Source organism: Bactrocera neohumeralis, chromosome 6 (genome assembly GCF_024586455.1).
Source record: "Bactrocera neohumeralis isolate Rockhampton chromosome 6, APGP_CSIRO_Bneo_wtdbg2-racon-allhic-juicebox.fasta_v2, whole genome shotgun sequence".
NCBI lineage: Eukaryota > Metazoa > Arthropoda > Insecta > Diptera > Tephritidae > Bactrocera > Bactrocera neohumeralis.
Genome location: NC_065923.1, coordinates 28,831,655 through 28,857,521, shown reverse-complemented (window position 1 = coordinate 28,857,521; position 25,867 = coordinate 28,831,655). Strand labels below are relative to the sequence as shown.

Here is a 25,867-nt window from a genome sequence, read left to right as displayed (position 1 = left end):
AGAGAATATTAGGCATGCATTTTCTTATCGCACGCAATTTTGTATCTCCTCACAGCGCAATAAACAATAAAATCCAAGTACATACAGTACTGCCTCTTATTTATTGATAATAAATCATACAGAATTCCAACTAAACACAAAGTGTTTTCCAAAAATGAAAATATATTTCGGTATCATTACAATTTTATTTAAAAAAAGTTTTTAAACTATTTCCTGAGGCCTTAATAGGCTATATAGCTTTAACCTACTGTTTATATTTCGTTATAAATGTAATTATAAATTTTTTAAATTTCATTATTTTTTATTTTATTTTTTTTTTATATTTATTATTTTTAATTTTTTTAATAATATTTCTTTATTTTTTTAATAATTTTTATATTCCATTTTTTTTAATAAATTAAAAAAACAATTTAAAATTTAGCTATTTTATTATTATTCTTTTTTAATGTTTTATAAACATATTTTTATTTTTATTTATTTATTTTTTGATTTTTCAAATAATATTTTGTTATTTTGAAATATTTAGTTTATTATTTGTCGCATATAAATGCTTTTTTTTTATTAAATATAAATATTTTGTTCGCTAAATGTGTGTTTCGCATATATTTTTTTCAAATAAAAGTCCTTTACACAAGCTCAAGCGCTTAAATATTTGTTTGATATATAAAAAAGGAAGCTATTGGTCGTGTATTTATAATTATAAAGTGCATATTTATTGTAAACGCATTAAACATGTAAAAAATCAAAACAAAATACGAAAAATAGTTTTTCTCACAACAATAAAAGGGGATGATCCTGGTTCTGCTTTTAACTATAATTTTTAATAGTTAAATTGTTACTTTATTTTTTCCATACCTTCTGTGTAAACCACATTTTAAGCAAAAGTTAAAAAAATACAAAAAAACAAAAGTTTTCAAAAAGAAGTATGTATAAAAATCGAATTCGCAAATTATAGTTTTTCTCATTAAAAACGAAGTGGTTCCGCATTCTTATTTTTACAATATAAACAATTTTTAAAGCCAACACAAATTTTCAATAATTCTCTACTTTTTGTACAAAACCACAATTAACACAAAAAAGTACTCAAAAAGCAGTAGCAAAATTGCTTACGTCTTATATGTAAATTTATGTACATTTTGCCCAAGTTTATTTACCTTTATAGACTTCAGGCGACGCACAACAAAATTGTTGATTTTATTCGACCAACTTTTACATTTCATTGGGGAGGCTGTTTTCATTTGGAAACCAAATGCAATAACTTAAAAAAATAATATTTGTGGAAAACGCACTTCAAAGAACTACAATGAAAACTGGCATATTCACGGCCATTTGCAGAACTTTTATATTAATTTTTATTGGCTTGACTTGAGCTGCCACAATTTTCATTAAAAATTGCAATTTCAAAATAAAAAATTTTTACGCTGCACGCAATTTGGCAATTTTACCTTAAACATTTGTTGCACCGAACACTTTGTTATTTGCAAATATTCACGGGCTATCAGCTTGTAGCCTTTTGTTTTGCTTTTTAATGCACTGCCGAATTTGCAAAAATAAATATTTCGCGTTTTTATTTTCTAGCGCAGCAATACTGCACTTTTATTTGTCAAAATCAATAATTTTATAGATAAGCACTTGTTTGTTGATTTTTTGAAAACACTTTGTGCTTATACCACTTCATAGGCTGTTTTCGTGTTTTGTTTTGGTTTGCTACTTAGCACTGCACTGCTTCACTTAAATACGGTGAAATTTTTATTTTAATAATACTGTTTCACAATTTTTCACTAAATATGCTTTTAATCTTTAATTATTTAGCTATTACAAGCTTTTGCTTTATTTTGTTTTCTTTCACTTTTCTGTGTTTTTTTTTTCAAATATGTAACTGTTTGGCGCCCCAACTTACAAGTAGCGCACACTACGCGTTCTACTAAATTTCAAAAGCGTCCAAACCGATCAAAGTTTAAAAATAAACTGTCGCTACATTTGCGCTGACAGTGCCATCGAACTGCATCGCTTTCAATGTTTCGGCAAATCTCACAATGTTCCTATAGGCCATAGCATATGCTTTGAGCCACGAGCGCAGTGGAACGAAAATGAATGGTGCTGTGTTTCCCCTTGCGAGTGGAGCGCCAAATAGCAGTGAATATTGTTGAAGAGGCCACTACTAGATTTTCCCCGCTCGCAGCTAACTACAAACGACACGAACGCTGCCGTTGGAAACTTCGTGCGCTGCACGACTCTCTGTTTTGCTTTTTTCGTTGCTGTTTCACTTGTTTTTCGGCGCAAACGTAGCATTGGCGCAGCAAGTCCATGCGAACTTAAATAAAAACACAGCCCTAGCTAAATTTGTTGTTGTTTGTTTGTGTGCATATGTGTTGCTTGCTGCCTGTAATTCGAAAGGAATTTCAATAATGCTGCTCCGTTGAGGAAATGGTGTCGTTGCCGTTGCACATACTCGCAGCACACATTATTTCGCTCACGCGTCCTCTCTCTCGCGCGCGCGCTCTCTCTCACCACTGTTGGCATTTCTTCGCTGCTTTATCGCTGCAGTTGCTGCATTGTACTGTTCGCGCGCGCGTTTCGTGCGCTCACACTTGCAATCCACAATTTATTCCTTGAATTTCTCCGTTATTTGCATTGCATTGGCGCAGCCAGCGCGTCAGCGTACCACCCAAAACCAAAAACCAACTCGACTGCGTTCGTTCAACTCGCATTGTTGTTTGTTGCTATTGTTGCTCTGCAGTTGGATGGAATATATGCACATATATGTAGATTTGTATGTATGTTTGTGCGTATTTACTTCGTATTCTTCTGCTGCATCGCTTCGCTGTTTTGTTTTGGTGTTCTGTTTTCGTTTTCGATCTGGTCGCTGGTTTCTGTTTTGCTGTTTGATTACAAGCGGAAGTTGAGCGTAAAGATTTGCGTGGCTGTGGCGCTCGGGTTTCTTGTTACACACGTCAATATGTTTGTATGTAAAACTAAGTATATAAAAACAACAACAAATGCAGTACCACCAACACCGCAAGCCAACAACAACAAGTAAGTATTGGAGTAAATGTAATAACAACAATAAATACACTTTGTGCGTGCTCCACAGAGTTATGGCAAATTGTGCAGACTTTTGGCGCACACTGTACCTTACACGCTGCTGTGAGTAGGAGATTAAACAAAACATTAAAATCGAAAACGGAGTTATGCAGTCGAGGTATTCACATATCTACATAAGTATGTATGTATGTATGTAAGTTTGTAAGTACAGAGGACAGAGGAGAATGCGTTATTCGGTTCGTTCTCAGAGGTGCGAATTTGAGATAAAACAGGACGCGATAATGTCTGTTCCACTAGAACTCGTACGGCACGTATGTATGTATGTATGTACGTATTAACGCTACCGTAGCAGGAATGAGCAACGTAATAATAGGATGTTTTTAGTGTTTCGCTTAGAAATTCTTTCTTTATTGGCGGTTGTTGTTGTTGTTGTATCGGCTTGAGCATCCGTGATCGCATAAAAATTCGGGTTCGTTGCGGTTACTTTAGACCAGACAAATGTAGGAACGGTACATTGACGGCCTTCGCTCGTGCTTCAAAACATAACCGTGCTCAGTTCGAGAACAGGATGTCCTTAACTCTTTCGCGTAGAATTTCTTTCTAAAAACCATTAAATTGCTGAGGTGACGTTAATACTTAAGCACCGTTTGCCCTTATTTATTTCTAGCATTTTGAGTTCATGGGGGACTTTGCAGTGTCGAATGAAGTCACACTCTAAGTTGACAGATCGATCAGTGAAAGAAGAGAGGCGAAAAATGGTAATTTTGAAAGACTACAGGCTGGCTTCAACCCAAAAATATTGTTTGCTTAAACGATGATTAAGATCCAACTTGCTGATGAAATATAGAGCAAAGCTTTGTATTTTTTATGGCAAGGTTCATTGAATCACCGACGACTGCATCCCTCACTTTAGCAGAAGGAGTCTTCCTACTTTCTTCGTGGCCTTACAGAGCTGGATATAAGATGCTCACGATTCGGATACACTACACCTTATACAGGGTTTTCCAATATCATTTCTTACACAAAAAAAAAAAACTAATTGTTAAGGAAATTTAAAAGTTTTTATTTAATGTGAAGTACAATCGATGCAGTTAAGTTCTAAATATAACATCATTCAAACGGCTATTTTTGCAGGAACGAATCCGATTAACCCAATATTCGAGTAATTTTTCAACTAAATCAAGACGTATGTTCATATGTCAAGAATAGCACTTTCAATATTGACTTCTTAAGCTTGAAGAGAGTCTGATTTATTGCTAAAGACCAATGACTTCAAATAACCACACAAGAAGTAGTCTAATGATGTTAAATCACAACTTCTTAGAGGCCACTCAAAGTCCCAATTTATTGAAATAATCAAATCTACAAACTTTTTTCACAATAATTCGATTGTTTCACGTGCTATGTGGCACGTAGCTCCGTCTTGTTGGAACCAGGTGTAGTCAAAATCAACTACTTCCAATTGCGGCCATAAAAAGTTGGTAAACATCGGTCTATACCGTTCTCCATTGACAGTCCCGGTGTCACCAGCTTCATTTCCAAAGAAGTACGAACCGATGATTCCATCAGGCCAAAAACCACACCAAACTGTCAATTCAAATATAATGGTTATTTATGAATAATTTGTGGAACAGAATCGACAGTGGGTAACTGCCACTTAGATGAAAGTAAAGCTCATCGGAGAAGATGATTTTCTTGAAAAGATTGCTCTCGATTTCATGTTGTTCTAAATCAAAATCAGCATAACGTTTAGTTAATCGGAGATTGTATCGTTGATTTAGGCACTAATCCAAGCCAAATTTAGAAAGAACATCTTGTCAAATAAAAAAGGTTTTTCAACAAGAACTTGAACTTGATGGTTTAGTTTGTATAACAGCTATATACTAAAGTGGTTCGGTGTCTCAAAAACTAAAGGACTATTTCGCGAATATATAGAGAAACAGATGGACAAACCGACAGACCTAAATCGACTCAGCTCATCACGCTGATCGTTTATATATCATATAAGCATATTTTATAGGGTGACGCTTCCTTATGGGTGTTACAAATTTCATACCTTGTTCAGGGTATAAATATAACTGATTGTAAGTGGCGGTATTCGAACAAAGCTTGATTGAGTATTTCAAGAAATTAACCGTTATCGAGAATCGTTACATGTATTACATATCTGTGTGTATTTGTATACATACATACATATATTGCTGGAAAGAAAGTTTCAAAAATTAATTGTTGCATTAGCAGCAACTTTTCGGGGTATCAAAGTGATGGCAGCAATAAAAGTTACATGTTGAGGCGTTTCTAATACAGATGATTTATGATATCTGCCGTTGTCACGTTGAAATTTTTTTAATACTTTGAACATATGTTCAAAGTACAAGTATATGAACATACATGCACAGATATGATAAAATACCTATAGGAGTATATAAGAAACTGAGAGCATGAAAGAGTGGTAGAAAATCACTGGTTAAAAAGTAGTTATAAACTGGTTATGATTGGTAGAGAATCAGTGATATAAACTGGTTAAAAAGTGGATATAGACTGGTTAAGAGTGGTAAAAACACAGTGGTATAAACTGGTTATAAACTGATTATGAACTAGGTATGAACTGGTTATGATGATCGAAACTAATGAGCCTATTGTCTTTTTTCTCATGCTAGAAAAAAAATTATTACATGCTAGCCTGCTACTGTCTTAATTATCAGATTTTGACCAGAAAAGTACCAGTTGCATAATAGTTGAAAACAGTTACATAACACTCTAGTTCGAGTTACAACATCAGAAATGAATTTAATTTAGTTCGGAAAATCCATGCTTTTTTATGAAGAAATATTGATGCTCAAAAATCCAGCTCATATTCTGAATCAGCTGCTAAAAGTTAGATATAAGTCTAATGTTTGCCTGACTAGTTCAACTTTAGTCAGAAAATTCTACTTTCCTGACTAGTTTGAAGCTTCACTGTAGAGTATTTAACATATTCCTGTAGATATATCAAATATAAATATACTAACTGAGATGCTTTAATATAGTAAATACATATGTATATGTACATATGTATACATATACGATAAATATATATTCATCTCTCCGCTTGTAGAAGCAATCCGCGATTCGTTCAGGTCTGAAACTCGTTTCACTTGACAGCCTCTAAAATTGCTGTTTTTCTTTTATTTTTTTCCTCTATTCAATAACATATTTTACTATCTAGTAATAATTGGTAAGATAATATTCAAGCCTTTGCTAATTTTATTTATTTACTAATCCATCGACAAAATGCAAATACAATCGGCGTCAAAGTCGCTAAGCAGCTGTGCTGGTTCACGCTCGAGACAACCTGTTCCCAGCCTGCCCTACTGGACCGTTTGGTGAATATCAATTTTTTTTTTACAGCGAGACACAATGTCGCCTTAGATTTCGAAACGCGCTCATTTCGATAACACACATTCACCTATACATACACACATATTACTGATAGATTCCAAAGCTCGGTTGGCGACTTGAGGTCTATGGCAGAGCGCAGTCATGACTATCCAATCGCTTTGGAAATTTGAAAGTGTTTTTGTGGATTTATTAAAAAACAAAAGGTGGGTATGTAAATTAACACATGCATACATACAAACAAAAATAGGCTTTCATAAAACATAAAAAATAAGCAAAATATTATTTGTTTAATAATTAGAGGGGTTTGACGAACAACATAAAGTTTATACGCTTAATTAATTAATAAAAAAAATTAGTTAGGCAAGGTTTTGGGCACAAAGGGAACCGCCTTTAAAAGCGTGCGTACAGAGAAATACTGATGCTGTACCAAATATTTTCTTCATATGGATAAGTACTTAGACGGCAAACGATCTCAGCGACGATCGAGACAACACCAGCTAGACAAGTAGCCCAAAAGTCTCGAGGAATTCTTAATTTGACAAAAATTTAACTATCTGTCTTAGCTGGGGCTGAGTTATTCACGGTTAAAAGTAGTTAGATGGACTTATAGATTTTCTGGTATCTACAAAATATCTAATTATTACCGTTTTAAAGATTACAGTAGGTACCAACAGCATCTTACTCTAATAGATATGGTCTTTTGTCACACGCGGCAACTTGGAAACCATTTTAATTGATATGGGAAAAATCGTACCGACGTTTTCGAATCACAACGATCGGTTTGACTGAATATAACTGCCCACAATGTTGTCAATATTAATAATTACTAAAAAAAATGAAAAGTTTTTTCCGTTCTAATTTTTTTAACTATAGTCTAGGTAATGATTTTAGTATGCATACTCTCTACATTCGCAAGTTGGCACCAAAAAGAAACGATCATCGCAGTCAAGTTTCTACTCATTTTTAATGTATTGTTGGATTCAGAACTAAGGGCTATATCCGTTTAAGGACTATATCCACTTGCAAGTCAGAAAACAGGAGATTTTTCGTGAACTATTTTTGAACAGGCAATTTATAACAAAAAAAAAAAAGTTATTGTGCATTTACAGAATTTAAAGAGCTTTAATAAGTGAATAGTTTTGAAAATTTTGGATTCCATTGATCGGCTACGGGATCTTCAGAAGGATCTCCGAAGAAAGGTATCTAGCGGTGAGCAAGCATTGTGTGCTTAAAATGATCGAAGGGCTAGTCAAAGTTTTGATACATACATCGCTGTTTTGAAAAAGATTACACTTCAAAGGGGCTTACCGTTTTTTTGTTTTTTTTGAAAACAGCGTTTCGAGAAAAAAGCAGGTATTATTTTGGGAGCCGATTACACTAAATGTATGTATGTTCATATCCCTGATCCGGATCAACTAAAAATTTTCGGATAATTTTTTCAAAAACATGTACATTCAATATAAAGGGTGATCCATTTCCAGGTTCCCTACTTTTTCAAAGAAAAAAATAAATTGAATGGGAAATAACATTCTTTGGCATTTATTTCTTGAAGATTATCTCTTTCAAATGTTTGTCGCGGCCACATCTCAAATAGTTCAACCGTCAATTCCAATTTCCGACTCGTTCGAGCATTTCAATTGGTAACTGCCGAATGACATGCGGCGTAAAACATGGAATTATCTGCTGACCGAAGTGTTCTCTCAATAAATCCATTAATTGATGCGATGTGGGAACTGGCGCCGTCTTTTTGAAATCAAATGTCGCCGAGATCACGAGCTTCAATATCCGGCATCAAATAATCGGTTATCATAGCGTGATAACGGTCGCCATTGACGGTGACGTTCTTACCGTTATCATTTTTGAAGAAATATGGACCGATGATTCCACTGGCCCACAAGCCATAACATTTTTCTGGATGAAATGACAGCTCTTGAATCTCTTCAGGGTACTCTTCGTCACAAATGCGGTAATGTTGCTTGTTTACATACCCATTGGGCCGGAAATGGGTGTCTTCGCTGAACAAAATTTGGCTCAAAAATGTTAGATGCTTGTGGCTATGGATGTGAAGCATTTCAAGAGCCCATAGAGCGAAGCGATGCTCCTTGGTGAGGTCGAGCGGCTTCAGTTCTTGCACAAGCTGTATTTCAATATAAGTTCTCGCCGTAAATTGCGCCAAGTCATTCCATACGTCAGTCCGAATTGGTGCGTAGGGACCCGAATCGTCTCTCCACGGTCTTCCATTACACTCTCAGCAATGGCTGCTATATTTTCTTCACGGCCTGTTGGACGTGCTATTTTTGGTCAAATTTTATCCAATCATGAATGCTGTGGCTTTGATTGGTGATGGTATTGCGAATAGTACGCTCAGTAAGCCGATTATGTTGAGCATAAGTTGAGAGAAGCGCGCGAAACGCATTCTTTACAGAACGTGAATTTACGCAATAAAGTTGAACGATTTGTAAACGCTGTTCATTCGTAAATCCTTCCATAATGAAACGCCAACAATTTTGAATTGAAATAACAAGACAGCTTGATGCGACTAACGCGCGATCAGTCAAAAAAAGGCTATTGAAAAAAGTACATCTACCTGGATCACCCGTTATAAGCAAAAAAGTCGATTTTTTTGGAATTCAGAAGTGGCTGTAAGCCCTTAAATTAAAAATCAGGTAGTAAGCTTTAGATGGTAACTTTTACAAATTTCATACCCTGAAGAGGGTGTATTAAGTTCGTTCGGAGATCCTATAAAATGAGTCGAGTTGAGTCAATTTAGCCATGTAAGACTGTCTGCATATACTCGAGCTAGTCCTTCAGTTATTGCGATATTCTTCAGAAATTTTGCACACGATCGTATTGAGTGTATGATCATAATCCCATACTCATAGGGAAGCTTTTGTATCTTATAGCTTCAGTGCAACAGAAGTCAACGTTTGTTTTTGTAAACATTACATTCAGATTATTTCTCATTAAACTGTATGGAAAAGAGTTTGGCTTTACAGTTATAATGTTATTTGAACTATCGATAACAAATGTATGCTCTCAGTCAAACTTTAAAATGTTAAGAATCTCTTAAGGCAACATTGAAGAAAGTTCAAAATTCATACACACACACACAAGCAGACAACTATAGGTGAGCTCCTGCATTGCTAAACTTCTTCATTTTTATATTTTCTTACTTTTGTTTTTAATAACGCTAACAAGAAAGCTTCACGCATACAAAACGGCATTTCAAAATTCGTTAACGTTTCATTAACATTGGCCAAGAGCGTGAGGCGGACTCTCTATGTATACATACATATACATATGTACATCTACATGCATATTTGTATTGATGAACATTTGCAGTGACAATACCTGTGCTTGGCTGTGTATGTATGTGTTTGCTGGGGAGCAACGCTAATCCAAACACCTCGAACCGTGTTAAGCGTGTGCCTCGTTTCATCTCTGCCGCTAAATTAGTGAGCCATCACCATTCACCGAAAAAAGCACCCATTGACCAGCAGGTATCATTGCCGACGCGACTCGATTTCAATTTAAAATACAAACGACTTAATGGACAGGTGTCCACATGGCTTACACAAACATACATACACACTTTAACAAATATACATCTCAACATACATACATATGTATTTACCCATCTATGCATATTCAGGTTTACATATATGTGTTTGTGTGTGTGTGCGCGCTGCTTGTTGTTTACACGCTCAGGTGTTTGTGTGCAGGTCAGCGACGTCAAATGGATCAGTGTGCGCGTCACACGCGCAAGGCTTTTAGCTTAATGGCGCATACAAGTGCAAACATATAATTACATATACACACAAACACATACATACATATATATGTACGCTTAGTTGTAAAGTTGCGCGCGTGTGTGTGTGTGTGTGGTTTGACGCGGCAAAGAGGTCAATAAGCGCGTCATTCATTAATGAACTTTTAGTTTGACTTAATTGTTTTGTTGTTGTTGTTGTTATTGTTGCTGTTCTTTTACATTTTATCGCTGAGTACAGCCAGCGTTTGTGCAATTTTTTTTGTTTTATAATTTTTCACTTAAAACCGAAATGTGATATTGATGGTTTCTGCGGAAATATGCAAATCAGTCAATTTATATGTAGTATATGTATATGTAGTATATATGTATGTATGTGTGTATTTAAAGGGGAGGTAATCGCTTGGCTAAATTTAATACCGAGAAATGCCAGAAATTTCATATTTTGCATGAAAGTGCGAAGACCACGAACACACTGCATGTGTATGTGTACGCGTGCGCTTATTTGAGTGTGTGTGTGTGGATGAATGTTTAGTGGAATATTTTCACGAAACATCAAATAAATAGTTTTTGGCTAGTAGCAAAATACTTATAATTAAACTTCAAGCACTATGAACGACAAAAGTATTTTTTTTTTACTTTTTGAAGGGAAATAAGGTAAAGAAAATACAAAAACAAATAAAGAAGGAGAAAAAATATTAGTTTCGGTTGCACCGAATATACATATGATAGCCCTATTTCCAGGTGCAGCTTTAAGAAAGAGCATAAAAAGGTATAAAGGATCTTATGGCTGTAATCGGCCAGTTTGTATGGCAGGTACATGCTATAGTGCTCTGATCTGAACAATTTGTTCGGAGATTGTAGCCCAGACTTCGATACCACTATATGCCAAATTTCGTGAGGATACCTCGTCGGATCAAAAAGTTTTCCATACAAGAACTTAATGCGGATCGGTCATTTTGTATGACAGCTATATATTATAGTGATCCGATTTCAATATTATGGTCGGAGATTGTAGCTTAGACTTGGATACCACTATACGCCAAATTTCGTGAGGATACCTCGTCGGATAAAAAAGTTTTCCATACAAGAACTTAATGCGGATCGGTCATTTTGTATGACAGCTATATATTATAGTGATCCGATTTCAATATTACGGTCGGAGATTGTAGCCTAGACTTGGATACCACTATATGCCAAATTTCGTGAGGATACCTCGTCGGATAAAAAAGTTTTCCATATAAGAACTTGATGTGGATCGGACATTTTGCACGACAACTACATATATATTGAGACAAAAAAGGCACCCGAAAATTGTTATTAAATTCCCGGTAAATGATATTTCAAAAAAAATGTATTTTACTAAGTTCTTGAATACAAGGTGAGTTCCAAACTCAACAGGCTGTTTTGAATCTAGCGCCCCCTGGTGGCGCCATCTCTATGTCGACTGTTGCGTTAGAATCTGCTATCTTTATCGATTGTCCAGTGATAATTTCATCGTTTGGAAGTGAAGTTATTGCGTTTTAAATGTTAGTATGTTTGTGTTATCGGTGCGAAAATGAGCTTCGAACAAAGAGCCAACATTAAATTTTGTTTTAAAATTGGTAAAACTTTTACCGGAACGTTTCAATTGATGAAACAAGTTTATGGCGATGATTGCTATCCCGAAACAGAGTGCACGAGTGGTTTCAACGTTTTCAAAGTGGTCGTGAGGATTTGACGATCAACGTGTGGGCCAATCAAAATCCGTGATCACCGGAAATTCCATCGAAACTGTGCGTGAATTCATCAAAAACCAGCCGAAATCATCATTGAAATTCATGAAAATGGAATTGAACATCTCCGAACCATCGATTTATCGCATTTTAACCGAACATTTGGGCTTACGAAAGGTGTGTGCACGGTTTGTTCCGACTGACGACCAAAAATTGGTCTGAATCCAACATTCGAAGGACGATTATTTGACCAAAAATCACATTTTAACCATTAAGCACCCCCCGTATTCACCTAATGATGGCACCGTGAGACCTCTTCCTTTCCGGAAAAATGCATTAGCCCATGAAAGGAAAGCATTATGTAGACGTAGAGGCCATTCAAAATGCTTGCACCGGCATACTGGCGGCCATACCGGCCAACGAGCTAAAACACTCGTTCGACATGCTTTTGGACCGTGCAAAAAGCTGTATTGAAGCAGAAGGAGACTATTTTGAACAAAATAAATTGATTTTGCCGAAAAAACCATTTGTTCTGTTTTTTTTTTTTTAAGTTCTGTTTACTTTGGAACGCACCTTGTACTATGCCAATATGAGCGCGATCTGTCAATCAGTTTGTTTACAGCAGCTGCTTAAGTCGGTTGACCTTAGTAGTGCCTTGCGATTTTTACAACGGATAAAAATATCGATCAAAGAAGTTGTCTCAAATTTTGTATTTCTAACCAAAATTCGTTTGCGGTATCGTTGCGAATGTTGGAAAAGGCTTATGGTGATTCAGTTTTATCAAAATCACAAGGCTGCCAGTGGTACAAAGCTTTCAAAGACGGTCGAGAGATCGTTGAAGACATGCCTTGCTCCGGACGACCTTCGACCACTTCAACTGATGAAAATATTAAAACAGTGAAGAATGTGGTGCTTGAAAATCATCAGGCAAGTGTTAGAGAGATAACAAGAGAGCTCGACATTTTTCACGAGTCTGTTCGAATGATTTTGATGGATATTTTGGATGTGAAACGCGTTATTGCTCGACTCGTCCCGATAAAGCTGAATTTTTTTCAAAAAGATACCGAATTTAAAGCCAAAAACGCAACAAACACCATTAAATAACTATTCACCAGATTTGGTGATCGTGTGACTTTTAGTTTTTCCCCAAAGTGAAATTGGCGCTCCGTGAAACATGTTTTCAGTCGATCAAAGAGATAAAACAATATTCGCTGAAGAAGCTGAAGGCTAACCCAAAATTTGCTTACGAAAACGGCTTCGAGGACTGGTGTATTACATCTGGTGCGGATGACTTTGAAGGCTTCAAAATAAATAGTGATGAATAATTAAATATTTTGCGTTTTATTTACAATTTCCGGGTACTTTCTGTCACAATGTATGCTATAAAGGTGCGATCTGAACAATATATTACCCGAAAATATCTTGTCAAATAAAAAAGTTCGCCATGAAAGGAGTAGTCTATAAGGCCTTCGACGTTTCCTTCTGTGTGCTAAAAACCTTGTGGCAAACCGTAAATACCCTGTTGAGGGTATACAAAAATTTCCAAAAAGAAAAAAATAAATATGAAGTGATGAATGAATCGACAAAATTAAAAAAAAAAATAAATATTTAAAATCCAAGAACTAAGCAACAGTAACACCAACATTAGAAATCGCTAAAGGGCAAAATTAGCAGATTACTGTTTAGCATGTGTGACTTAACGGCTAGACACTAGTGATACGAATCAGCTTCTAGGTCAGATGTTTACAAGTGGAAATGGCAAAAAACAAAGCACGGCACGCGTGGCCCATTAATTCGCAATATTACAGACTGAGCAAATTTTTCAAAAGACAAAAAATATATAATAATCAATAATAATTATGAAAGCAGCAAAGTAAACAACTAAAAAAGAAAGCAACAACAAAAAAAGAAAAAAAAAGCTATAAAAAACAAAACAAAAAAATTGAAATAAAAAATGTAAAAAAAACAAAATAAAAAAAGCACTTAAAAAAGTTGAAATGAAAAATGCTTAATATTCACTCTAAAACATACGAAAAGCAACAACAAACTTTTTTATGACAATTTTAATGTTTTGTTTTTGATTTAGTTGATTTTATTTGTTTTCAGAGTACATACACACTTTTGCTCATATTAATGCCAATAAACAATGAATTGGCGATTCTCAGGGTTTTTAAAAGCTTTTACTAAAAGTTTTACGCACACACTTATACATACTTTGCTTGTCCTGATAGCAATCGTCGGAGTCACTCATCACATATGACTATTATGTCAAATCATCTCAATTATTTAACTGTGAGAATTTGATAATGGCGATCGCTTTGATTTTGCTACAACAAAAAGTACAGCTATCGGTTTTAGTCTTCTCGATAACTAAAAGGCGATATTTGTTTGATTACTCATCTGCAAATTATTGTTATAGATTCACTATTTTCTATTAAAAAAGTAGCTTAAGTCAGCTTAACTTAGGATCACTTCGTTTCGCCAATTCTCAGCTCGTTATATGTGGTATGGTCAGCTCTGTTCTCTTGGGCAGACATTTTTCATATGAAAGTAACAACAAAGCTAACCGGTTGTATGCCATAGACGAGATTATGTAACGGGATCCAAGAAGATCCGACGTTTTCGTGCCAAATTTTGTTGAGCGAAGAGGCCCATTTCTGGCTCAATGGGTATGGAAACAAGCAAAATTACCGCATTTGGAACGAAGAGCATCCTGAAGAGATTCAAGAGCTGCTCATTCAGAAATACAACGGTGTGGTGTGGTTTGTAAGCCGGTGGAATCATCGATGCATGAAATTGAAGCTCGTGATCTCGGCCACATTTGGTTACAACAGGACGGCGCCACTTCTCACACATCGCATCAATTAAACTCACGTTTTGGACGGGTCGATTGCCGTTAGACTTTTTCCTGTGGGGTTATGTAAATTCTAAAGTCTATGCGGACAATCTCGCTTCGAACAAAAAGTCGCGGCCACATTTGATTTCAGCATCAGTGTCCAAAGTAGAAACCCTCTTATGATATTTAAACGCGTATTTCTGGAGACTGTGTTTTTGAAGTCGATTGGCAAGATTTCTCGAGAACTGCTCAAACGATCTTCATGAATTTTTACACAGGTCTTTGAGATATAATTCTTAAAATATAATATTTTTTTCCAAAATTTTCAGCATTTATTTGTTAATAGTGTATCTTTGAAAAACGAATAGAGGGAATAGATATAATTTCGGAATTTTGGTCAGAAAAGAGAGGAAACGGAAGAGATATAAGTTTAAATCAATAGATGGGAATACAAGAAAGGTATCAAGAAGGAATATAATAACAAAGAAAAATAGATGAAAATTATAACAATCGAAGCTGAGTCCAGTGCCTGCATTACAGAGTCTATCAGAATCTATAAGAGAGAATGAAATAAAGACATATTACCCTCAAAATCCTGCTTGCCTCCCAAAACCATATTAAATGGAGAAACCGGCTCCAAATCGTGGACTCAAACTGCTCATAATGAGTGAGTGAATTTAGTTTCAGCAATTCTTGAAGCACTTCAGCAATAAAAATTTAACTTAAACACGAATAAATTTAGTTTAATAACAATTTAATGACTGTACAAGTATGTGAGTGCAAGCAAGTTTTCTCCCGCCAAAAGTTTATAAATAAGAGCATACAAGCGCTCGTTCGGCTTTCATTGCAAAAATCGGTGCATCTGTAAAGCGATCACGTACACCCGAGTTCCGAGTCATTGATATGGAACACAACAAGCAGGTGGTTAATACCACACTTCCCACATATAAATCCGATAAACAAGATTGAACGGTAATTTAAGTTGTTTGTTTGGCGCGCGCATGCAAGAGATTCGTACGAACGAGCGTCGCGCGAATGCAAATATTTAATACAGAATATGAATTAAAATGCTAAAACAACAAACGTGAAAAGCAGATTTTTTTCTGGTGGACACATGTGCCGCGCGCTAAACGCAAATTAGCCACACTGATTAGATAAACGCGCATGCGACAAGTCACACACACTTACAATACATACATACATTGTAGAATGGCATAAGGCTGGCAGCGAAAAATCTCGGTGATTAGGGAAATTCAAAAGATAATTAATGTGTTTTTTGCATATGTATACATTTTAAATAATTTCGCGAGTCACCTGAATTTTTGCAATTAATCGCAACGTTGCTAAAACGAATAAGCGTAAGCAGATTTTTAGATAAGAGTAGATTAAAATGAAGTGAAACACGTGCGGCAGTTTTATAGCTTTATGGTTCCAATGGCAGATGTAGTATAGTTATATAAAAGCTTTCTCATAACACCATGTATAAGATATACACTATAGAGCAACCAAACGAACAAACAGCTGGTATAAATCACATAAACTACCATAATTATACATAAAAAAGCGTATATATAGGGAAGCACAACGAATAGAGAGTAACAGCATACAACAAGCAACTGGTATAACTAACTTAAACTGGTATAAATATATAGTACGTAGCAAATAGAGAATAATGGTGTTAATTTCAAAAAATTTCTAATTTTAAAACTGGTATAAATTACAAAAACTGGTACAATGCTATATAAAATAGCGAAAAGCTTAAGAACCTAACGCACAGAAAATAACAATACTAAACAAACAACTGGTATAACTTAGTAAAACTGGTATAATCGTATACTGCATTGTAAAAAATAAACATGATGTTTATCTTAATAGTTTGTGGTTCCCATGAGAAATGTTATAAATTTACAACTGGTATAAATTGCAAAAACTGTTATAATCATATATAAAATAGCGAAAGAATAAGGAAGCTAAAGAAAACACCAAACAAACAACTGGTATAATTTAATAAAACTGGTATAATTCCATAATACACTGTAAAAGAACAGCATAATCTCAATCTTAGTGGTTTATGGTTCCCACGAAAAATTTTCTAAATTTACAACTGGTATAAATTACATAAATTGATATACATACATATGTAATTCTATATATAAAACAGCTGATAGAAGAAAAAATCTAACAAGCAACGAATAATTATATAAATAATCATTAAATAGCTGGCATAAGTATCAGAGTTAAATTAGCATAATACAATATCACATAGAAAATAGAGTATAGCTCAATTTAAATAGCATTTATGGTTTCTATGCAAACTGAACGAAATCTACATAGATGTTTCCTATAGTATATAAAAATATTCGCTAGAGAATAACGAATCGAATAAAAAACTGGTATAATTCAGATAAACTAGTATATAGGAACACACACATATAAAGTGTGCCAAAGCCTTTGCGACTTGCAAATTGGACAAACAACTGGTATAAATCATATAAACATAGCGAACAGAGTAACATACGAGATTAAGTCAAAATATTACTTCGAGCGGTTTTCAACCCGAAAGGACTAACACCTGAAAGACGTTTACAAATCGTTCAACTTTATTACGAAAATTCATGCTCTGTAAATAATGTGTTTTGCGATATTACTTCGCTCTATGGGTTCTTGAAATGTTCCAAGAAAAACCGACGTTTTTGAGCCAAATTTTGTTCAGCGATGATACCATTTATATATAGATATCATCTATACATATGTAAACAAGCAAAATTGCCACATTTGGGACGAAGAGCAACCTGAAGAAGTTCCAGAGCTGCCATTTATTCCACAAAAAACAACGGTTTGGTCTGATTTGTGAGCCGGTGGAATCATCGGTCCATATTTCTTTAAAAATGATGCCGTAACCGTCAATGACGGCCGTTATCGCGCCATGATAACTGACTATTTGATGCCTGAAATCTCGTGTTCTTAGTGACATTTGGTTTCCACAAGACGGCGCCATTTCCCACACATCTAATCAATCAATGAATTTATTGAGAGAACACTTCAGTGAGCAGATTATTTCACATTTTGGGCCGGTCGATTGGCCATCCAGATCGTGTGATATCACACAATTCAATTCAGGCCTTGGAGGAAAACAGCACGCGTGTTATTCACGAGTTACCGAAAAGCTCGAACGAGTCATCGAAAATTGGACTCCACGGATGGATGGACGTTAAAAACCAGGGTCAGGTAATGGTTCAAAATAACTGACTACTACATATAACAACTAGCTACATAGAAGATTATACACATAATGCCTAAAGTACTCCTTTCGGTCGTCTATGCAAACGATAACTCACGTAAACATTGAGATTTATTGACCTCATTGCTTTACAAATAATTGCTCATTTCCCGTATTATTCACTCCGTCTTTTAATATTTCCTAATATTTTAATAATTTTTTTGAGTATTTTCATTACTCACCTTTTTCGCAACACGACCCAGTTTTTTGCCCATAAAGTAGTCACGTAGAATCGCAAACATAGACGCGCCGTTTCAATTTTACTTTGTTTTTTAACAAACACTTTTCTCCAGAATTTTAATCACTCATAGTCTCAGTCAGTGCCATGCTTACACTTTATTGCTTATATAACAGCATTTCTTAAAAAAGATTATACTGATTCAGTTTACTTAAACTGTAATTCAAAAAATATTGCTGCACATCACTTCAAGCGCTTCAAGAAACAAATAAAAAATTCAAAACCAACGAAAAAATTATAAGTTTTTGGTTGCGTAGTTCGAACACAAATGTTTCTGTGTTACTTGTACAGTTACACGGAGAGTTTTTAATATTTTTTCAACTTCACTATAAAAAAATATTGATTATATTTTGTTCACTTCCAACGCCAAAAAATTCTGCGCATTGAATTTATAAACTTTTTAAATTTTTTTCAGCGAATAATTTTTATAATTTAATGCGCACTTTTAAAAAATCAAAACTTTCACTTCAAAAATATTTTTTTATTAGTCTGCGTCCACAGCGGCAATTGCGCCTTCATTCATACCAATATTGAAAATAATTTCGAAGCGTCTGGTTATTCACTCAATCAAACCATTCAGTGTAACTAAACGCCTACTTGTTCTCTAAACCGCATTTTGAATTCGAGTTTGCACAGTTTGAAATTTTTTTGAAGAATTTTAAATAAGTTTTTTAAATGCGACGCAGTAGGATCTACTACGCAGCAATAAATTAAAGAGAAACGTTGAACCAAGCGGTGCATTGGAAATACAAATAAAAATGCTTGCCTGTACTTTCTGTCAAATATAGATATTGAGAGAGAGAGAGAGAGAAAGAGATACAGATAGATACTTTTATGTCAAATATAGATATTGAGAGGGAGAGTGCGAGAGAAAGAAAGAGATAGATTTATGTACAGCAAAGAGCGCGAGAATTAAAAATTATTAAATTAAATTATGTCCTGTTAGAGAAAACTTCGTCAGTTTCCGTTTAGCAATAACAAACTTCGAGTTCAGTCGGAAGTAACTGTACATATTATAGTTTAGACGAAAACAAGTTTTTATTTGACATTTAGGGCCGTTTTCGAAATACCTGGTTAGCAGCCATCTGTGAGTTAAGTTCTGGTTAATTTAACCAAAAGTCCTTGTTTCGGTAAAGAACTTTTTCTCGAAAGAAGGAGTTTCGGTAAAGAATCTTTTTTGTTAACCAGAACTTAACTGACAGCTGGCTGCTAGCCAAGCATTGAGAAAACGGCACTTAGTCTCGAAAATTAGACTAAGTAACTTTTATTTGGAATATTGACGTCCTTACAGTGTATGTATAACCTTACAGGTGACTCTGGGTTCTAGTTCTATACCGCCCCTCCATTACTAAGACCCTATATAGATACCCATTTAGTATCCAAGATCATGTGCAAGAGGCCCTTCGAAAAACTTGCTTGCTTCTTACTCATACGGTCTCGATAGAACTGTAGGACGGCTGTTGGTCTCTACTGGCATCACATGCGAGCCGAATGGGCATGAGTGTTGACGACATATGCAGAAGGTGCAGAGAATTTGATATGAGAGATACACTGGAACAATTTCTATGTCTGTGCTCAGCACTATCCGGAACTCGTCTTAAGTATCTGAGAGCTTCGGAGTTCTACGGACTAGACGAAGTATCAAATGTAGATGTCATGTCGCTCTTAAAGTGCGCAAAAAGCGTTTACGTCCTGTAAAACGAATACTTCAGCTCAAACTAAACTGAACCGCCATCTGGCATTACTATGGACCAGCAGGTTTATGTATGACGTGATAGTCGGCCAGTATTACTTAACCTAACCTATCCATTTAGTAGTAAGCAATAGAAAGGAAGACTCAAATGTGAAAAATGATGGTTGAAGGTCCGATGAAAAGCCTGTTTTTGCTGATTACAATGAGGCTTTATTACAATACTGTAAACCTGTTCACCCGGACCTTAAACAAAATTCTGAAATGTGGACTAATGCTTGATGAGTGTGAAAATATTGTCTGGTACTGTTAGCGCTAAGGTTTTAATAAACTAAAAGGCTTTGATATAATTGAATATATTGAATTAAGTTTTTTTATATTTTGAAAATTGAAGAAAATTGAAAATAGGAAGAATCAACCTGAAAATGGCTATGACTAGGAACTCAGACAAAAAAATACTGGTTACACTAACTAAAAAAATATGTCTGAGACTTGCTCGAAATCTAAAATCAAGCAGTTAATGCGTGGTAGAGAGAGAGCTGGAGAGAGTAATGGCTTTCTACTGTTAAAAAAAGCTTACTTGCTCGAATAATTCGGCTGAAGATTAGAAATACAGATAACGCCAAAAAAAAAGAAACTATTATTAATGCGAATTATTGAATAAGAGAGCAAGAAAGAGTTGCAAATGGTTACTCCATTTCATTGTTGGAAATCTACAAACGAATTCTCGTCTCTAAAAACTTTCACGCCACTCAAAAACTTGAACACTCTAGAAACCTCTGGAGCAAGCACCAAGCGCTTATGCTTAAAGAGTCTTATAATGTAAACTCACACGGAGTCACTGAGCACAAAAAAGTCTAAAAGTCTCCACTTTATTCTTTCTTTAAAAGTATAATCACTCAGTTCCCGCAGCAAAAACGAGAAATAATTGTTTATTTAACACTTTCTACGCACCAAAGAGAAATTACGGTTATTATTTAAAGCTTCAAATTTTTTCTTAAGCTTCCATTAAGCAGTTTATTATACTCAATTAAACTGTCATTATTAATTTCATAGAGCGAAAGCTCATTTACGACACCATGAAAGCTAGCAAAGTCCACACTATGAATGCACTTTCGAGTTTATCGCTTCGATAGATTCTCCATAAACGACTGGCACGTGTGCGAAACATTAACCGTTATATATGACATTAAGTTTTTTATGTAACAACGTTGCTAAGAATGTTGACGTAGTATTCTAGTATTTCACAAAAACAAATCGTTCTACCAAAAACAAAAAAAAACGAACTTCTTATTTTCACAAAATGATGGTGCTTCACAAAAAAAAAAAAAAACTGAGAGCACGCGATTAAGCGGGTCTTAACACTGCGATAATTTGCGACTTAAAACACGGCTTGTATCTCGGCTATGCGAGCTGACAATATCCAAACGCCAGTGAGTGTGACGAGGCGCGATTTTCAAGTTCAAGAGCTTCGGCAAACAACTGGTGACCGACTGAGCCAGAGCTGGCGTTGAGCGTATAATTTAAATATCAACAAAAACCTGAATGTTGTTGAAGACTGAAAAATGGAAAACTACAAAAACAATAACAAAAGCATGCAAAAAAAAAACAGGAAAAAACAGCAACAAGAAATTGCAAAACAGAAAATGCTCGATTCTCGGTGTGCGCGCGACCCAACAAGGCGCCACCCTCCGCCTCTTGCGCCCACCGGATGGACACATGTATGCAACACCTCACACCCAGGCACACTGGCACACTCAGAACCACGTAGAGACGTGTGCAATATGCACTAGTGCAGCGCGCTGCAATGCGGCCACATGGATGGGGACGGTCACAATTGTGCTGAGCAGTGTCAGTGGGTGGTTGGTTGGCCGTCAGGTGGTGGCCGTCGTTTGCACTGCGCAAAAGTACAATTATTCTATTGCGTTGCACTTCTGCACTTGCCACCGTACGGTACTTACGCGACACAGTTCAAATGGCTGCAGCGTGAGCGCCTCCACATCCCGAGGAAGCCGTTTAGTTAGCGCTGACGTGCCCACGTCTTTGCAGCTCTACATATGTTCTTATTGGCCTCGTGGGTGGCGGAATTGTGTGTGTGGGTGTGTAAAATAGTGACGACTGCATTTTGTGCAGTGCAGATTTGCTTTGCAGCAAGTCGTAGTATGCAGGAGTCCTTCACTGCAATGCAGCAGGAGACCCCTGTGAGACATGTTCCACCATAAGATTGGAGCACAGGACCAAGGTGTGAGCAAATTTTTTGTGAAGTTTAACTCCTAGTATCGCTGTTTGGTCTTTCATAATAGAGTTCCATTTCTCTATAGAGGTATATTAGAATGAAAAGATGGTCGAGCAGAAGTTTAGTTAGTCTGCAATCAAATCATATAAATATAAGAACTCAAAGAAAAAATTGGTCAAAAATAAATACATAAGTGGATTTAGCTTTTAGGAGCATTCTCTGAATTCTAGTCCACTTGTGATCCGAATACAAGATAGAGAAAAGAGTCTTGACATGTTCAGTTAGCACGGCTCGATGTTTGACAAAAACTTCGAGCTTAAAATCTTCGCATTATTGGATTTGATGAATTTAAGAGACAGGGTTCAGAAATACAGTCTAAAAATTTTTTCTTCCGAAAGATGAACGTTTTCTAAAAAGTTTGTTCTATGGCTTTATAGTATAATATTTTACTTCATGTACAATCAAGGTACCCATCGCAAAGTCTTTCTGAAAAAAATACTGATTATTAGACAAGATCTGGCTAAACAAATTTAAGTATTTTCATACGATAAGATATATTTTGGATTCCCTTTATCAAAAGTTGTAAAAAGTTTACAGCCTCAAGAAGATTCATCAACGAAACTTTGCATTATCAAACATTTTGGCGAATTATCTGAATTGGCTCTTCGTACCAGAAGTAAATCGTCGATTACCACTAGGCAAGTTTGGATTGACTGTTACCACTCTACAGAATTAAATTAGAGAAACCAAAATTCGAAATCGAAAACGGTTAAGTCACTCACATTTCCTGAGACAACTGAGTGCCCTTAAGTGATAGTAATCTAGAGTATCAAATTAAATTTTTCGGACAGTGAGAGGCCTCTGCATTACAGAATACTTCTGCAGACCATTACGGATATGACTTCGGCGATAAAGCCAAGCAAATGTTGTACAAATCTAAATATTTTTCGATGTGAACATGTAACTAGATTATAAGGTCTTTAACCAGTCACTTAAATCTAGGTTTGGGATAAGTTGGGTTAGGTAGATAGGCTGATATTCGCGAGATCACGAATAATTCCATTTGGACTGCTAGAGACGCTTACCCGTTGTGCCCCGAACTGCTAAGTACGGAAAGATCATAGTAAATCTACAAGGTCTAGGCTAATATCTACTCCAGATAGTACACCGAGTTCGTAGTAAGTATGGAAACCAAGATGCTTCAACTTAAGTCTGGCGAAAGCTGGGCAGTGAAGAACAAAATGTCTAGATGTTTCTACCAAATCTTCCTCCCTGCAATTTTGACAATGTCCAGTTAGGACCTGTCATTGTGGCCATGTGAACCTTGCTAATAGCTAATAGTTCCATGGATCTCTTGTGTTCCACTCTGGTCCAGAAGAGTTTCACAACCCCACAAGTGCTGGCATTGACGAACGCTTGCTGAGCTCGCGAGAGGTCATAGATCCAACGCCCGAGTTCACATCGACAAGGGAACACCTGCTTTTTGCATAATAATGGGATAATGGGCGTACTTTCTAGCGAGCTTATCGGCTTTTATCAGATAATCAAGTTTTCCTTGTTTAATAAAGAAACAAGAACTTTTGATTTTGATTGGTAGCTTTAGTATTACAGCAATTTGCTAAAGAGGTCCGATATCGCCGGTTCTGGCAAATGGGAGAGAAAAAGACATATGGAAAAGATGAGATCAAGATCTCAAAAACTGATTAGCGTGTATATAGAGAGACAGACGGACATGGCTATATCGAGTCAGCTGATAATTTATATACTACCTATACCTATACAGTTTATAGAATCTCTGACATTTCCGTGTTGCTGTTACAAACTTCGTGGCAAACACTATATACACTGTTCGGGATATAAAAATCAAGGAGTTTATGATATAACTGGAGAAGGTTCTGTATTAATCTATATCCTTGGTCTTTCACTTCCTACTCTTATGTGTCTACAGAGGTCAACCGTACGCTGCTCAGCTCAACATATTGTGCGGTAACGAAGATTTAAAAGTGCCTGAAAGCTGACACAATTCTCTCACAAATCTGGCACACTCGCACGATGTCAGCAGGTAAGCCTATTAACCCAAAATGAAGCTGCACGCCACACATTTCAGCGCCGCCGTTTTTCCAGGAAATTAAGTATAAAATTTATGATACACCTGAATACCTACATACGTGACTTAAATAAATGTCTGCTTACGCAGTGACCTGTCGGCCTATTTAGCGACCCATCCCGGTTTGACCTGACCCCACTGCAAAAGAGCTCAACACAGAGACCAGCCGCTTTTTGCGACACAAAAGTCACTAGAGCCTTCGCAGCAGCCACGAAGTGTTGCTGTTGTTGACGCGCTGCTTTTGCTGTGCACATCAGTGACGTCATCAGCTACGCTTGCGTCGCTACACTGGCACACTGTGTAGTGCAGCAGCAGCAGCAGCAGCGGCAGTGTGGCAGGCGTTGAGGGTCGACCTCATTGTGACGTCATAGTTGGCAGCCCGCAGCCAGCAACACCACCGAGCAGTCTGTGCAGACAGAAAAACGAGTTTACTCGTACACTCGACTCAATATACGCCAACAAATCGATATTCTCGTCATCGCGCACGATGTTGTTTTTGCTGTCAGACTTCGTCGTTGCCGTGTGTTTTTTCCTATTGCTGCAGCTGTTAGCGGTAGAGCTGCCGATGTTGCCGCGGCATGGTGTGACCCACCTTTGTGGCTTTGCTTTCGTTTCGCTATGTACACGAATGTAGGCAATTGTATTTGCTTTCGTTTGTGTATGCGGCGCGGCTGGGTTCTATGACTGGGCGTCTGCGAAACGAGGTCGCCGACAATGGGGGAGCTTGCGCGGGGTAACCAGTACGGCACGTGGCACGTGGGCGTAGCAGCGTAAATAGGTTACTACGTTTTCCCCGAAAACCTACTCACAAATACGACATATCGACTCACTTTTTCCACAAAACGAGTGGCAACGAGCGTATACGAATGCAAATACGAAGCATGAACCATCAACTCCAACAACCAGATGATGGATGAATGGTTGGATGGATGGATGGCAAAGGAGCTGTTTGTGGAAACAGCAACAGCACTGGTATGGGGCGGTATACAGGGAAGGCAGGGAAGGGTGTCGGCTCTGGAGGTTTCACTAGTAGTTTGCAGAATTGACGAACAATTACACAATCGACAAGCGTAATTCGTCACAATCTACACTCATGCAAATGGTTGCGTCACTGACAGCCGAGTGTCTGTGTGAAAATATTACGGTAAATAGTAGCGAAATGCACTGCAACAAAAACAAGTTAAAGTTAAAGTAATATGATAGTCGAAAGTCGTATGTTGCAACACGATGGCGTTGCATGGCAAGCAGCTGCGCGCCCACATGTTTCCGCACGCTCCCACAATTGCCTTTCAATTGCACAGACAGACACTCGCACACACATACACAGGCAAACGCTTACACGCCGCTAGCTGGTGATAAGCTTCCACGTTGTGGCATGCGCCTCAAGCGTGTTTGAACGGAAAAATACCCGATTCTCATACAACCACACGCCGATTTCAGTGACACTGGCTACTTTCGCCTCCGCAACAGCAACAACAATAGCGATGCGAAGGTTGAAGGACAAAACAGCCAGCACTGAGGATGCCAGAAAGTACCATAATATTCCGAGAAAGGTCGGATGCCTTTGAGTCAC

At 36.7% G+C, this 25,867-nt stretch overlaps 1 protein-coding gene across 4 annotated transcripts in view; it reads right to left on the bottom strand.

The window, feature by feature from the left end:
* Window positions 1-25,867, bottom strand: part of LOC126762923 (3-phosphoinositide-dependent protein kinase 1) — a 115,149-nt gene that overhangs the window by 52,997 nt on the left and 36,285 nt on the right. Inside the window, exons 1-2 of one of the 4 annotated variants that reach the window (XM_050479971.1) lie at window positions 21,239-21,430; window positions 18,206-18,456 (exon numbers count right to left, since the gene is read on the bottom strand). The exons of 1 other annotated variant lie outside the window; for it this stretch is intronic. In XM_050479971.1, the coding sequence (XP_050335928.1) occupies window positions 18,206-18,265 (60 nt within the window). In that variant the 5' untranslated portion in view covers window positions 18,266-18,456; window positions 21,239-21,430. Of the gene's footprint in view, window positions 1-1,154; window positions 1,951-18,205; window positions 18,457-21,238; window positions 21,431-25,867 lie in introns of those variants that run through there. 2 more of the 4 variants (XM_050479970.1, XM_050479973.1) reach the window with 2 other exon arrangements.